Raw genomic sequence first — 16,178 nt, 5'->3', positions numbered from 1 at the left:
TTCTAGCCATGCAAGGGCAGCACTGTGATGGAATACCTGTATACAACAGATGTGGGAGTCTCGGAACATGCCCCTCAGTTCAGTTAAAGGTCCCAGCCATGCACGCCATGGGTTCCAGAAATGCTCATAGATTTTTAAAGAGAGGCTCTTCAGCCCCGACATGTCGGCAGCCCCTCTAATCGGGGTGGGAAGTGCCAATTAATTTTTGTGTGTGTTTTGTTTTTATAAATTTAGAGTATGCAATTCATTTTATTTCCAATTAAGGGGCAATTTAGACCTCAAGAGTGGCCAATCCACCGACCCTGCACACCTTTGGGTTGTGGGGGTGAGATTCACGCACACAAGCAGAGAATGTGCCAACTCCACATGGACAGTGACCCAGGGCTGGGATCGAACCTGGGTCCTCGGCGCTGTGAGGCAGCAGTGTTAACCACTGTGCCGCCATGCCGCCCTCAAAAGTGGCAATTCATGATGGCAAAAGAGTGGGTGCCTCAGCATGAAGAAACTGCGGATAAATACATCACGTGAGCAGAGAACAAATGCGGGCAATGACAACGTGAACCAGGCAGGCACAAATGGCAGCATTTTACTGTAAATTAAATCAAGGCGTTAATTGGTAAATTGGTACGGGGCAGCATGGTGGTGCAGTGGTTAGCACCGCTGACTCACGGCACAGAGGACCCGGGTTTGATCCCAGCACATCCATGTGGAGTTTGCACATTCTCCCAGTGTCTATTTATGGGCACATGCACATATGAACAGCATTAGGTACATTTTTGGTCTGTATGCGTGCTTTACATCCTTGGTTATTGCTCATCTGCAACTAGTGGGTGAAAATATTGAAATTCAGAACCATAAGGAATTCATGCCAGAATTCCAAACTTTGGAAGAATGTGACTACCGCCATTCAGTGTAAAATCTTTTGCAATGTTTCAGTAAAAATACACAAGCCACCTATAAACATTCTACTCTAGCTCATATGGCAAGGCCTGCAGACAAGTGTGGTTAACCAGTTATTTATAGTGTCAGTGAGCCGCACTCAAAATAATGTAATGACTTAAAAAGACACAACTCATTTTACATTAGTGTTGATTCAACATACTGCAAAGCTTGCTGCTCCTATAATGTATTTGCTCAGGTGATACATTGTGAAAACATTCAAGTTTACCTGTTTTTTAAAATCAATACAGTGTTATTTAAAAATCCGATTCTTTGCCACAAATATATTAATGTATGAATGTGCTTTCAGGTCACCCATTGCTCATAAAAGGTATTAATATTCCAGAACACTTACATTTTCACCAAAGTTCCCTCGGAATCCCTCCTGCTGTCTTCTCATCATTTCTTCTTTTTCACGTTGACGCAACAACATTTCTTCCTCGCGTCTTCTGCGTTCCTCATCTTGTCTACGACAGTAGAACCAATTAGAATTAAAGAAGCCAAGACAATTCATAGAAGCATAGAATTTACAGTGCAGCAGGCCATTCGGCCCATCAAGTCTGCACCGGCCCTGGGAAAGGGCACCCTATCTAAACCCAGTCCTCCAACCTATCCCCGAAACCCAGTAATCCCATCTAACCTTTTTCAACACCAAGGGCAATTTAGCATGGCCAATCCACCGAACCTGCACATCTTTGGATGTGGGAGGAAACCGGAGCACCCGGTGGAAACCCACGCAGATACGGGGAGAACGTGCAGACTCCACACAGGCAGTGACCCAAGCTGGGAATCGACCCTTGGACCCTGGAGCTGTGAAGCAATTGTGCTAACCACTATGCTACCGTGTCGCCCAAAGTCTTCTCAAGTTTAATATTTAACAGTTCATCTATATGTAAAATTGGAATATATTTTCCCAAATGGGATCTCAAGCAGTTTTGCATTTTGGTTCATGGTAGATTCCGGAGAACCATAACAATGAAATTCATCAAACTCATGCTTGTGCTGACACTTCAAGTTTGCAGATGATATCAAGATCGCTGGAGTTGCAGATGGTGATGAAGATTGTCAGAGAATACAGCAGAATCGAGATAGGCTGCAAAATTGGCTGGAAAAATGGCAGATGGAATTTAACCCAGTCAAATGAGAGGTGATGTGTTTTGGTAGATCCAATTCAGGTGGGAGCTATAAAATAAATGGCAGAACCATCAGGAGCATAGAGACAGGGAGAGATCTGGGCGTGCAGGTCCACAGATCCTTAAAACTGGCAGCACAGGTGGAAATGGTAGTAAAGAATTCATATGGCATGCTTGCCTTCATCAGACGAGGCATAAAGCATAGAGGTTCGCAAATTATGTTACAGTGATATAGAACTTTTGTTAGGCCACATTCAGAATACTGTGTCCAATTCTGGTCACTGCACTACCAGAAGGGCATAGTGGCTTTGGAGAAAGTACAGAAAATGTTTACCAGGATGTTGCCTGCTATGGAGGGTATTAGCTATGAGGAGAGATTGAATAAACTGGGATTGTTCTCCCTCGAAAGACGGAGGTTGAGGGGCAGCCTGATAGAAGTTTATAAAATTATGAGGGGTATAATAGGATGAACAGTTGGAGGCTTTTCCCAGGGTGGAAATGACAATTACAAGGAGGCACAAGTTCAAGGTGAGAGGGGATAGGTTCAGTGGAGAGGTGCAGGAGAAGTTTTTTCCCCCCCCCCAGAGGGCGGCGGCGGCCTGGAATGCACTGCCAAGTGAGGTGGATGAGACAGATACGTTAGTCACCTTTAAGACTTGTCTAGATAGACACATGAACAGATGGGGTATAGAGGGATACAAGTGGTTGGTCCAGAAAGGACACATGATCAGCGCAGGCCTGAAGGCCGAGGGGCCTGTTCCTGTGCTGTTCTGGAGTCCACTCCTAGTTCTGTATTTTCCCCATACCTTTTATGAACGCACGTTCAATTCTCTTATAAAATGAGTCATAGCCTCCACCCAAGTCGATCTCAAACCTTTTTGGAGAACACTTTAAAGGGCAATTATGGGTAGGAAATAAATGCCAGCCTCGCCAGCGACATCCTCATCCCATGAACAAATAGAATTCCAACAGTACAATAAATGGATTATTGCGCACAGGCCACCCCATTTAAATTATATAATACTTCAAATGAAAGTACTGCTTGTAAAGGGCATTTTAATGTTTAAAAATCTGTCTTTATTTAAAGACATTGTGTCCTTTAGACCACAGCACCCCTCAATGAGAATGTTTTAATTGTTTAACGGACTCCGTCTAAGTCTCCACAGTTTCCGAGGGTCTGTGGGCCTTTGTTTGAGAATCACTACTCTAAATCATTGGACACCTATGGTAAATAAATCTTGCAGAAATAAACTGCAGTCTATGCCACATTGATTAATGATTGCCCAATAAAATTCTAACTATTTCACTAAACCAACAGAAAGTTCTCTATTCCCACCCTTTCCAGAACTCCTCAATCACAATATTTAAACTGTAAACATATCCGCCATCCAATAACACATCTAGAAATGCACACAAAACTCCTTGTACAGATTCCTTTCTTGTCTTTCCGTGTTCTGTCCCCTACCGAAAAGCGTTTATTTTGTGGCCATTTTCAACTGCATCTCCGCCAAGATGCATCTGCTCTCCTAGATACCTATTCCTTCACAAATATTAGACTCTGGAACAGTATTTATCATTCCCTTTCATGCACCCCAAAAGTATTAGCTCAAACTTCACTTCAGTGAACATATCTGAACACAAGAAATATGAGTAGGCCACCAGGCCCTTCAAATCTGCCCCTCCATTCAATACGATCATGGCTGATCTATGCCAGCCTCAAACTTATTTTCTGTGCCATTTCCCCATATGCACCCTCCACCAACATGAATAATTTCCTACAAGATTCCCGTTTAACCGACTCCTACAATCTGCCAAAGTTCTCTCAATTCAAGACCATTCTTTAGATTGGAAAATTGCACATTAATCTGCTATTTAAGAATGGTGACGGAGGGAAACTAGGGAATTATAGACAAGACAGTCTAACAGTTAACATAGAAAAATTCCCGGGTCGAAATAATATCCAGCCTGTTCACAACTTTTTTGAATATAAATTTAGAGTACCCAATTCATTTTTTCCAATTAAGGGGCAATTTAGCGTGGCCAATCCACCTACCCTGCACATCTTTGGGTTGTGGGGGTGAAACCCACGCAGATACAGGGAGAATGTGCAAACTCCACGGACAGGGACTGCCTGCTCACAATCTTGATGTCACATTTGATGCGGAGGTCAGCTTATGACCATACAATCGTGCCATTCAGACTGCCTCTTTCCACCTCCATAACATTGCTCAACTTTGCAGATCACCTGCTACTGAAACAATAATCCGTGACTTCGCTACCTCTAGGCTTGATTATTTAAACACACTCCTTCTGGTTTCCCACTTCTATCCTCTGTAAATTGGGGGTCATCCAAAATTCTGCTGCCTGTCTTCATTTTCCGCAATTCCTGTTCACCTATCACCTGTGCGTGCTGCCCTACATTGGCTCATGCAAAGGCAAAGTCTTAACTTTAAATTTCTCATCCTGGTTTTTGAATCTCTGGGACCTTGTCTCTCCCCAACTTTGTAATCGCCATCTCATTAACCACTTCTTTCAAGACCTTGGGTGAAGTCCATGGGGTTTGTCAGCCCATAGACTTGACAATTTGCTCAATATCACGTCCCTAATTTTTTTAGACTTCCTCCTTCCCTTCCCTAATTCACAGCTATTTCTGGGATGTTACTTGCATCCTCTATAGTGAAAGCTGATGCTAGCTCAGATGCTTATGGGAAAATCTAGAACTTCCCTCTCCCTGCAAAAATTTCTGCGCTAGTTCAATAGACAATTTAACATTCAGTGAATGTCAATAAGAAAGGTCTTATTGAAGGGCAGCCACGGCAAGTGAACAGTTAAGATATAGATCAGCCTTATATAAGCTGAATGACAGAACAAGCTCAAGGGACTGAATGGCTTACTCATTTCTATGCCTCTAAAAAAGGTACGTGAAATTATTCTAGCTTATTCTTGGGTCACCCCGCAATAATTACCCAACATCTTAAAATCCATTCACCTGAAATCCACAGCATTCTCTTCATTAAGAACAATTCCACAAAATAATTTGATTAAAATCAGTCATGTGTAGCATTTATGAAACACAGATTCATTGTTCTTGACCAGTTCATGCTCTATCTTTTCACCTTTATCATAATCTATTTCCATCAAAGTGTACTCAAAACAAACACGCCTTCGATCTTCTGGGTTACCTGCTCCCCCTTTTATGAATAAGGGTGTCACATTTGGGATCCTGTGATACTTTGAGACAAAGCTTTTGGAACAGAAATATATTAAACTGTCACTCCATGTCCTGAGATTGACCTCTACAAATGTCCAAACACCAAGGTACGGCAAGAAATTATTTGCTCTGACAATAAATCAGGATCCAATCTATTCTTAATTCAGAGCTGCCTTATTCAAACCGCCTATTAATTCTAATTAACAACTCCTACTTAAAAACATGTTGATGAAGATTAATAGTTTGACTTACTGATTACTGTCAATTCAATGATCAACATCAGGTATCTAAAGTTCAGCAGTATCCACCTACTTGAATGCAGTGCATCACTCAATAGATGTAAAAGTGTGAAGAAGCACCCTGAATAAATTAAACTATCACTTCTATTAATATTCACTCTGCCTTCCTCTTGCCCAGATTATGCATGCAATCTTCAGTACCCAATATTCAATCAATTTTAGCTAATTCAAACAGGCCAGAGAAATTAATATTCTAGCAAGGCGTAGCCAAAGCAAATTTGGACAAGACAGACCCCATTTCTGCATGGTAACTGCTTCAAGTATCACCACTCAATCATGAAAAGACTAGCCACAAAAAAACACTGATTCACGATAGAATTCCTGAAAATTGTATGACATGCTGGAACACATCTTTTGAGACTGAAGAAACTGGCTGCTATTTCCTACCCTCATCCCACATTAACAACTAATTCTTAACTTCAGATCCCTACAGCGGTCTTGTATCAACCAGTCACAATTCAGCAAGTAAATAAAATCCAGTCCATCAGATATAAAAGAAATCGAAGTTTCAGAACATGTGCAATATGCTTAATATGATATCCGCTATCTGTTAGAATATGCAGTCTGCAGAAATTTGGTTTGGGCATTTACATTTTTAGTGCAGAAAAAAATAAATGTTCTTTACCTCAGTTCCATTTGTTTACGCTTCTGCAGTTCCTGATTATGCAATTCTTCCATGCGCCTCAATTCCTCTTGGCGTCTCATTAAATCTAGTGATAAAAAGTAATTGAAATATTTGAACTGAACCAAAATTTCATGCATATACTAAGTACCATACATTGCAAATTCTGGAAGATACAGTTGCGTTTGCAGTTTTAAATGAACAGATTTGCAACTTTACCTTGGTACACCAACTAGAGAATTTCCAAAATGGGTGATTGTAACGTGTCCAGAACACAATTGAATGCAGCCACACTCGTTTAGATTTGCATTATTGGAGCGCAACATTCACGTATGGCATATAGCCTCGGCTTGATGCCCATTCTCCACAAAAAAAATTTAATCCATGGCAATATAAACTAAATCACACAATTTCAAGACAGTGCAAGAACAGAGACCCATAGGTGTGTACAAAACAAATTGACAGGACAAACTGAGAATTTTTTTTAAAGCAGCACACAGGATTCTTGACTTTATGAAAACACAAGACTACAAAAGCAAGATTAGTTGACTTTTTAAAAAATATATATATATAACACTGGTCAATCCCCAACGACAGCATTATGGCCACTTCTGAGCATCACACTTTAGGAAGGATACATGGCCTAAGTGAGGGTGCAGAGGAGATTTATTAGAACTGTAACAGGGATGAGAAATTAGTTACGTGGAGAGACTGCAACAGTCGGATTATGTCCTACAAAGAGATGGGAAGATTTAAACGGAAAGTTCAAAATCACAAAAGGGCTTCAAAAGATTAAATAAGGAATGGCAGAAGAGTCAGCAACTAGGAGAGAGTTAAAGAACCAGAGGTGACATGAAAAAAAACACATCAAGTCTTTTCATCTCGGGCAGCGCAGTGGTGAGCACTGCTCCCTATGGCGCTGAGGACCCGAGTCCCATCTCGGGCCGGGGTCACGAGTTTGAACATTCTCCCCGTGTCTCCCTGGGTCTCACCCCCACAAGCCAAAGATGTGCAGTGTAGGTGAATTGGCCACACTAAATTGCCCCTTAATTGGAAAAAAAGAATTGGGTACTCTTAAATTTATTTTTAAAAGTCTTTCCATCTGGAATGCACCGCCTAAAAAGGGTCAATAGAATCCCTACAGTAGAGGGAGGTCCTTCGGCCCATCGGATTTGCACCAACCCTCTGAAAGAGTGCTCTACCTAAGCACACTCACTCACCCTAGTCCCAAACTGGAAATCTTTAGAAATTAAGGGGCATTTCTTTTAGCATGGCCAATCCACCTAACCTGCACATCTTTGGACAGTGGGAGGAAATTGTCAGAGACGCAGGGAGAATGTACAAACTCCACACAGACAGTAACCCAAGGACAGAATTGAATCCTGGTCCCTGGCGCGATGAGGCAGCAGTGCTAACCACCGTCACCAATGAAGTAAATGCAGTAATGTTCCAAAAACAAACTGCATAACCACTTACCAGGGGGAAAAGTACAGAATTATGGCTGAACTGCGGGGAGTAGGACTAATTGGTTAACACTTCCCAAAGAGCTGGCACAGGCGCAATGATCCAAATGGCCCCCTGTCCAGTGATACAGCCTATATAAAATTTTCCGTTCAATAATTTACCTTATGGATCAACTGAAATATAAACAGAGATGGTAAAGGGTTTATAACTAGCATTGGTGAGAGAAAAGGAAAGAAAGAGAAAGGAAGCAGGACGACAAGGGAAGGGTGGTGGAAATAGAAGGAAATTCACAGTTCAAATTCATGATCTCCATCCGGTAACAATCAACACCTTCACACATGCCACAAAAGAAAAAAAGAATTGTGATCTTCTCAACCCACCTTGTCTCATCAACATGACTTGATGTTCATGACGTGCAGCCTCCAGTTCTACTTCCAGCTTCTCTCGTGCTTCCTTCACGTTTCTATCAACTTGCTCCTGCTGCTGTTTCTCCATTTCAAGAAGAGCCTTCCACCTCATGGCATATTCATACTCAAATGACCCATGCTGGGCAAATCTGGGTGGCTGTTCCCGTTCCCTTAAAAATCACAACAGTTGCAGACAAGCATAATTGAGGCAAGAAGCCAAAGTAACCAATTACACTCACTACATACAAAGAAGCAGTATAAATATTTATGCGCTAAACAATGAAAAATTCTTACTTGCCAAAATAACATTGATGTGGCTAATAAAATAGTTTAATCTAGTCAGGTTGCCAAGTATTAGCTATGTAGCAATTTCACTGCAATGCTCAAGTTAACATGCCTATGACAGAGAAAACAAATCATGGCCATAAACTATAGGTCAGGATTAATTTACTTAGCCCTTATAATTTACACTCGCCTAGCAGAATAGGGGTGGCTTGTTCCAGAGACCATTTTGACACCAACTCATGAAAAATACCAGCCCACATGAGCTCCCCACCTCCCTGTTTTTGACAAAGAACTCACTCTGTGGAAGGAGTTTAATGAAAACAAGATGGATCCCATGTTTCACCACACATTGCATGAACGTATTCAGCTAGGAAGTAATTTAATTTTGACAATGTTAAAAGTTTTACAGGGGTCTTTGTCACACGTCCCGCCTTACTATAACTTTCAGTACTATTTTTTGGGCTATCCCACAATAAATGTGACAACTCAATTGGGCTTTTATTTTGTGATCAAATGGCAAACAAAAGTAATAAAATGGTATTTAAAGCAACATGCTGCTCTTGTACAACATACAAAATAATACCACGGATAGTACTTAATTTCCCTGACACACAAAAAACACGGCCAGTTCGAGGAATTAAACCTGTGCCTTCAATTTCATTTGGCACTTCCACGCAAACACTATGTTGGCTTTCTATTTTATCCATGCATCAAAATTTCATCAAGTGTTCTTATCAATGCAAGCATACTTTTAGATGATTCTAGAATGGCTCACTTTACAGAAAGTTTAAATAGGTAGATATCAGAAATGAGAGCATGTTTGAAAATAATTTCCAGCCAATACAATACATACTTGTGATAATGTTGATTTTTCTGGACCAGTTTCTCTTGAAGTCCATCTTCATCATCACATTGATCAAAAGGTTCAACAGTCACAGGTCTTGGAAATCTAAAAATGGAAAAACACAATGATTCAATAAGTTTGATACAGGATATTAAGATAAGTAACTAACAAGACATTGCAGCACCAATTACTGAAATTCAGATTGTGTATTAATGATTGAACACATTTCCAGGCCTGCCAAAAAAAACGATCTTATTCCATCATGCAACTGGCACCAGATGTTCATATTTTAACACTAGAAATCAAGACAAAAATTGACTATAAAATCAGCAGATTAACATCTGCTTGTCGCTGAAGAACAAGCCAATTTTTGTGCAGTAATACCTTTAGCTGAGGGTGCAGTGCTATGAGTCAAATCTTCATGGTTTGGGGGTGGTGAGGATTTTTTTTTACTGCAAAGCTTTGGAGTATATGATTGGGCTTCAACAATATGCCATTGTTAGCCATGAAAATAAAATGTTTAATATAGTTTTAGAAAATGGCGAGAGGTGGCGTTTACAGAAGAAATTAATTTCCAACAGTGCTCAACGAAAGTTAGGAATCTTTGGATTACAAAATGTGCCTCGGCAGAACCACCCTGACTTAAACAACAAGACAGCAACATGGGGCGGCACAGTGGATAGCACTGCTGCCTCACAGCGCCGAGGACCCGGGTTCGATCCCGGCCCCGGGTCACTATCCATGAGTAGTTTACACATTGTCAGTGTATGGGTCACATCCCCACAACCCAAAGACGGGCAGGACAGGTGGATTGGCCATTTTAAAATTGCCCCTTAATTGGATTTTTTTGTTTTAATGAAAAACAAGACAGCAACATCGAGTCTGGGTTCTCAATTCCTCTGGTACCATTTTCTACACATCCAATTTCTAAAACTGTATCCAGACAGATTTACACCTCCCTAACTCTCAAGCACTTAGGTCAATTATCGGTCACCAAATGAGATCAGCTTAACAAAGCCAGGAATGTAACCTCGTGCCTCCTGTTCTGGGCTTAACACTACAGCAGATGGGATTTCCACTCACTTCTACTTTACAACAATCGACTTAATGATGTCCATGGAGATGAAACAGGGAAAAAAAGTTCTACAGAAAAGATTCTTGCCTGCTACCTCCCCCCACCCTGACAATGTATTTTTATTCTCATTACTCACGCTGTCAATAAGAATGCACCATCTGTGCATCTGTCCAGAGCCTTGCGTGCTGCAGGTTTTGCTGCAAATTCTACGATGCCTTTGCCAGTTGGTTTTCCACGGTCATCCACAATCACCACTGCTCTCTCCACTGGTCCAAAGATAGAGAACGCCTCATCCAACAGCTCATTTGATACAAACTGAGGTAGGTTCTTCACAGTGAGAGCCGCACCATGTGTTGCAAATCGAATTCTTATCTGCCTCCCTCTTAGTGTAGTATCATCAAGTTCCGCCTTTGCAATTTCAGCCAGGGTTCTAGTTTCCTGCAATCAAAATGAGTTGACATGAATTTTCAGTCAGTTAAAATATTGTTCACCAAAATACAATCCCACGACCAGGCCGCCAATGCCCTCCAAATATATGAACTCTAGCCTCTGAATTTGTGCCACTTTAAAACTGAAAAAGCAACAAGTCAGCTTTTATGCTTACCTTATGAATTTGAATGTTAATTTAAAAAAATCAAAGACAAGTCACCTCATCTTTTCCCGCAATGACACAGCAGCATCCTCAGATCAACATATTCCTGGCTAAACCACTAAGAGCTAAATGGGAAATATTTTGGAAGGCAAGATATTTCAAATCAGGCAGCATGGTGGAATGGTTAGCACTGCTACCTGCAGCACCGGGGACCTGGGTTCGATTCTGACCTTGGGTGACTGTCTTCTGTGTGGAGTTGCACATTTCTCCCCATATCTGCATGGCTTTCCTCCCACAGTACAACAATGTGGTTGGGTGGATTAGCCATGCTAAATTGCCTCATAGCATCTAACAGTTAAATGGAGTTGGCCTGGGCTGGATGGCCTCATTTTGTGCTTTTGGGGTTCTGGCTATATATCTACTTACAGGTTAACTATTTCCTTTTTGCAGCAGAACCCAGATCTTCACGAGGAAAATCTTCAATCATATACCTTGCCTGCACGATTCTATTACTGCAAATAGGGGGAATAGGAAGTTTGATAATCCAAAAATGTGTAGAATAGGTGGATTGGCTATGCTAAATTGCCCCTAAGTGGGATTAAGGATTTAGGGAAATGGACAGGGGATTGGGCCCAGGTGGGGTGCTTTCGGAGGGTCGGTGCAGACAAAATGGGCCTTCCGCACTGCAGTGATTCTATGAATCCAATATCAGTATTCAGTACAGTAAGAAGTCTTACAACATCAGGTTAAAGTCTGACAGGTTTGTTTCGAATCACTAGCTTTCGGAGCACTGCTCCTTCTTCAGGTGAATGAAGAGTGGGTTCCAGAAACCTATCTATATAGAGTCAAAGATGCAAAACGATACTTTGAATGCAAGTCTTTGCAGGTAATTAAGTCTACAGGCCCAGACGGAGAGAGGGATCATCACAGGTTTGAAACAAACCGGTTGGGGCTTTAACCTGGTGTTGCAAGACTTCTTACTGTGCTCACCCCAGTCCATCGCCGGCATCTCCACATCAGTATTAAATACAACAATGAGGAAGTTATGATACAGTTGTATATATAGATAGTCTGGACCTGACTTGCAGGTCAGTTTTAAAGGGTTGATTGCCCTTTTGGGGATACAATACAAATTGAGCAAAACTATAAGAGCACAGGAGATTGGAACACAAGATGAGAGCACCGGAGCAGCTGCGTTTCTGGGAGCACTTCTCATCTTTTAAACTTTGACTTTATCCTCGGGCACATCTATTTTATATCTTTTTTTACAGTCCGGTTGTGTCTGGTGTTTATGGTGAGGTGGCAATGTTCCCAGCCAGGTTAGAGAACTGGCTGCCATGTCTCGGGAATCTTGCTCTGCTGTAGAATAATACCTATAGGTATCTTTCTGGTTTTGTTTTGTTTGATGCAAATTTTTCGTAAACAATTGAAAATCCTAATAAGTAGACATATAAAAAGAGCCCCACCATCATTGTGATTTGATTTGAGTTATTATTGTCACATGTATTAGTATACAGTGAAAAGTATTGTTTCTTGCATGCTGCACAAACAATGCATACCGTACATAGGGATGGAAGGAGAGACTGCAGAATATGTTACAGATTTAGCAAGGTGCAGAGAAAAGATCAACTAAATACAAGGTAGGCCCATTCAAAAGTCTGACGGCAGTAGGGAAGAAGCTGTTCTTGAGTCAGTTGGTACGTGACCTCAAACTTTGCTATCTTTTTCCTGACGGAAGAAGGTGGAAGAGAGTATGTCCGGGGTGCGTGGGGTCCTTAATTATGCTGGCTGCCTTTCTGAGGCAGCGGGAATTATAGATAGAATCAATGGACCTTCGCAAATCACGCTGGTTTGCGTGATGGACTGGGCTACATTCAAGGCCTTTTGTAGTTTCCTGCGGTCTTGGGCAGAGCAGGCTCCATACCAAGCTGTGGTACAACCAGAAAGAATGCTTTCTATGGTGCATCTGTAGAAGTTGGTGAGGGTCGTAGCTGACATGCCAAATTTCCTTAGTCTTCTGAGAAAGTAGAGTCGTTGGTGGGCTTTCTTACCTAGTGTCGGCATGGGGGGACCAGGACAGGCTGTTGGTGATCTGTACACCTAAAAACTTGAAGCTCTCGACCCTTTCTACTTCATTCCCATTGATGTAGACAGGGGCATGTTCTCCACTGCGCTTCCTGAAGTCGATGACAATCTCCTTTGTTTTGTTGACATTGAGGGAGAGATTATTGTCGTTGCACCAGTTCACCAGATTCTCTATCTCATTCCTGTGCTCGTCTCGTCATTGTTTGAAATCCGACCCACTACGGTGGTGTCATCAGCATATTTGAAAATCGAGTTGGAGGGGAATTTGGCCAGTCATAGGTGTATAAGGAGTATAGTAGGGGGCTGAGGACACAGCCTTGTGGGGCACCGATGTTGAGGATGATCGTGGAGGTGGTGTTGGTGCCTATCTTTACTGATTGTGGCCTGTGGGTTAGAAAGTTCAGGATCCAGTCGTAGAGGGAGGAGCCGAGGCCAAGGCCACGGAGTTTGGAGATTAGTTTCGTAGGAATGGTGGTGTTGAAGGCGGAGCAGTCGTCGAAAAATAGGAGTCTGACATAGGTGTCTTTGTTATCTAGGTGTTCCAGGTAGAGTGCAGGGCCATGGAGATGGCGTCTGCTGTGGACCTGTTGCAGCGGTAGGCGAACTGTAGTGGATCAATGCATCCGGGAGGCTGGAGATGATTCGTGCCATGACTAACCTTTCGAAGCACTTCATGGTGATGGATGTCAAGAGCCACTGGACGATAGTCATTAAGGCACGCTGCTTGACTTTATTTTGGTACAGGGATGATGGTCGTCTTCTTGAAGCAGATAGGTACCCCGTCCGGGCCAGTGGCTTTCCGTGGGTTGACCTTCGAAAAGGCTGCTCGGACGTCGGCAGTGGTGATCTCAGATACGGTTCATCCGCGGCTTCTGGGGTGGAGTGCTCGCTTTTGCTGACCTCTTGCTCAAAGCGGGCATAGAATGTGTTGAGCTCATCAGGGAGGGGTGAGTTGGAGCCGATGATTTTACATGCCTTCATCTTGTAGCCCGTTAGGTCTTGCAGACCTTGCCATAGACGGCAGGGATGTGTGTGGCTGGCCTGGTACTCGAGCTTGGTCCGGTAATATCTTTTGGCATCTTTGATGGATTTCTTTAGATCATATCTGGCTTTTTTGTAGAGTTCATACCTATAATACCGATAGCTATCTTTCTGGTTTTGTTTTATGCAAATTTTTTGTAAACAATTGAAAATCCCAATAAATAGACATATAAAAAGAGCCCAAAAGACCCCAACCATCATTGTGAAATCACAAAACGAACAAGATCAATCTAGAACTTTCCTCGAGAGTATGAATGGCGGCTCAATTGAAGCTGACAAGACTTTTGGGTCAGGCATAAACAAACAATGCTAGAAAAGAACCGAGGGAATGAATAGTTCTGGCATAACTATTTTGCTGCGTAAGAGTCTGGGTTGTGCATCCAATACCACACAACCATTGGCCCAGGGGCCTCTTGCACAGTACTTGAAGACATTAGCCAGAGACTGGTAATTTTCTGCAAACCATGAACAGTCAATAAAAGGGGTACAAATATTGCAACAAGAGGCAGCTCAAGAGTTTATTCCAATATGACTGGAACATGATCCAAAATGACTAAAATTCACTTTTTAAAATAAATTTAGAGTACCCATTATTTTTTTCCAATTAAAGGGCACTTTAGCGTGGCCAACCCACCTACCCTGCACATCTTTGGCTTGTGGGGATAAGACCGACTAAAAATTACTTATTAAATTGCTGCTTTGAACAGGTTTTCATTATGAAGTGGTTCACAATCAACAGTAACCAATTTGAAAATAAAGTTAACTCATAAATACTCTTCTCACAAGAACACATTTATTTGTGCCACAGCATCAAGGGGGAGCACGTTCTGCGCATGCATAGATGCAGTATCAGCAATTAGTTAAAGTGAGAGATGCTTGGAGATCCAGCTTTCCTTGGAAACACATTGCAATTTTAATATAAATTACCTATTCAAGTAGTGAACACAAGATGCCTGGAAGAGAAAGGCAAATATTCCCCCCCCAGTTGTCTTAACTGGAGTTTCACCATTGGCAAAAATCAATAAAATTATTAAGCAAAAGAATCATCACTTCACTTGGGGTTTGAAACATGGATGCCAGGAATGAGTCCAATTATCTGGAGCTAGCCAAGCTAGAATTTCATTGCACAAAGCTTTCACAAGTTGATCACTTGTTGAAATATATTGTATTTGTTTATTTAGAAAAATATAATATAGTGGTTAAAGTTACAGTTAAACTGGCCCAGGGGCAAAATGGCATGCACCCACCAGTACCCCTTTTATTGACTGTTCATGGTTTGAGGGATCTGATCATATGTCGGCAGTCATAGTGCAGGCCGAGTGCACAACTTTTCCTTATATCGGCTGAAGGAGTTACAGAGAATCAAAAATTACATAAAGTATAACAGCACAAAGAACATTTGGCCCAACATCAGAGCTGATATTTACACTCTGCATTGCATCTGTGTTTTAACATGTCTTTCTATTCTGTAAAGTAAAAATGGGAAAATATGTCATTTGAAACATGGACGTCTGGCAATACCTGGATAAGGTACATGAGAAAATGTAGGGAAAAATCCCACGAAGGGTTAACAGCAGCTGCAAAAGAAGGTTTTAAAATGCAGATAGCCGTTATCAAACAGGGTTAAGAAAACAGCTTGTGACTATTCAAGCTGTAAAACTGATGCATGTCTTTTAAGTCACAGCACATTAAACTTTTAGTTATATGGAAAAAAGCAATATTTTGCACCTTCTTTGAAGTTAATTATTTTAGTAAGCAGCTAAAAAGGAATTGCTCAGATCTTCAGTTGAATTGGGTGACAAATGTTTAGGTGTGAAATTCTGCTGACACCAGGTGAATATGAGAAGCTGGAGAAAACGTGTCCACAGGAACACACGTTAGCCCCAAATCGGAGTCAGAGTTCTGAGCTGGGGGCACTATTTGGTAATAAAACAACTTTAGAAGTGACAGGAACCAGATGTAACACACCTCTGGGATTCAAAGCACTTTTGAACATCACAAGGGAAACAATATAATCAGAGTTCGATGAGCTGAAGTCATGCTCAATATGAATACATAATCGTGTTAGAAATAATTCAGATTAAAGGTACCTTGTACAATCAAGAGTAAAATAAAGTTACTTTACGATAATGTCATATAAACTTAATAACTTCTAGAAGGGGAATATAAACCCGAAATCGG

The 16,178-nt window shown here is 41.6% G+C and overlaps 1 protein-coding gene across 4 annotated transcripts in view; it reads right to left on the bottom strand.

The window, feature by feature from the left end:
• LOC140421136 (non-POU domain-containing octamer-binding protein-like) overlaps positions 1 to 16,178 on the bottom strand; it is an 87,007-nt gene that overhangs the window by 36,401 nt on the left and 34,428 nt on the right. For all 4 annotated transcript variants that reach the window (XM_072505570.1, XM_072505567.1, XM_072505569.1 and 1 more), the window contains exons 3-7: positions 10,416 to 10,717; positions 9,214 to 9,309; positions 8,049 to 8,245; positions 6,208 to 6,292; positions 1,295 to 1,406 (exon numbers count right to left, since the gene is read on the bottom strand). In XM_072505570.1, the coding sequence (XP_072361671.1) occupies positions 1,295 to 1,406; positions 6,208 to 6,292; positions 8,049 to 8,245; positions 9,214 to 9,309; positions 10,416 to 10,717 (792 nt within the window). The remainder of the gene's footprint in view (positions 1 to 1,294; positions 1,407 to 6,207; positions 6,293 to 8,048; positions 8,246 to 9,213; positions 9,310 to 10,415; positions 10,718 to 16,178) is intronic.

Source organism: Scyliorhinus torazame, chromosome 5 (genome assembly GCF_047496885.1).
Source record: "Scyliorhinus torazame isolate Kashiwa2021f chromosome 5, sScyTor2.1, whole genome shotgun sequence".
Classification (NCBI taxonomy): domain Eukaryota; kingdom Metazoa; phylum Chordata; class Chondrichthyes; order Carcharhiniformes; family Scyliorhinidae; genus Scyliorhinus; species Scyliorhinus torazame.
The sequence above is the reverse complement of the archived record's forward strand: the minus strand, read 5'-3'. Positions and strand labels throughout refer to the sequence as shown.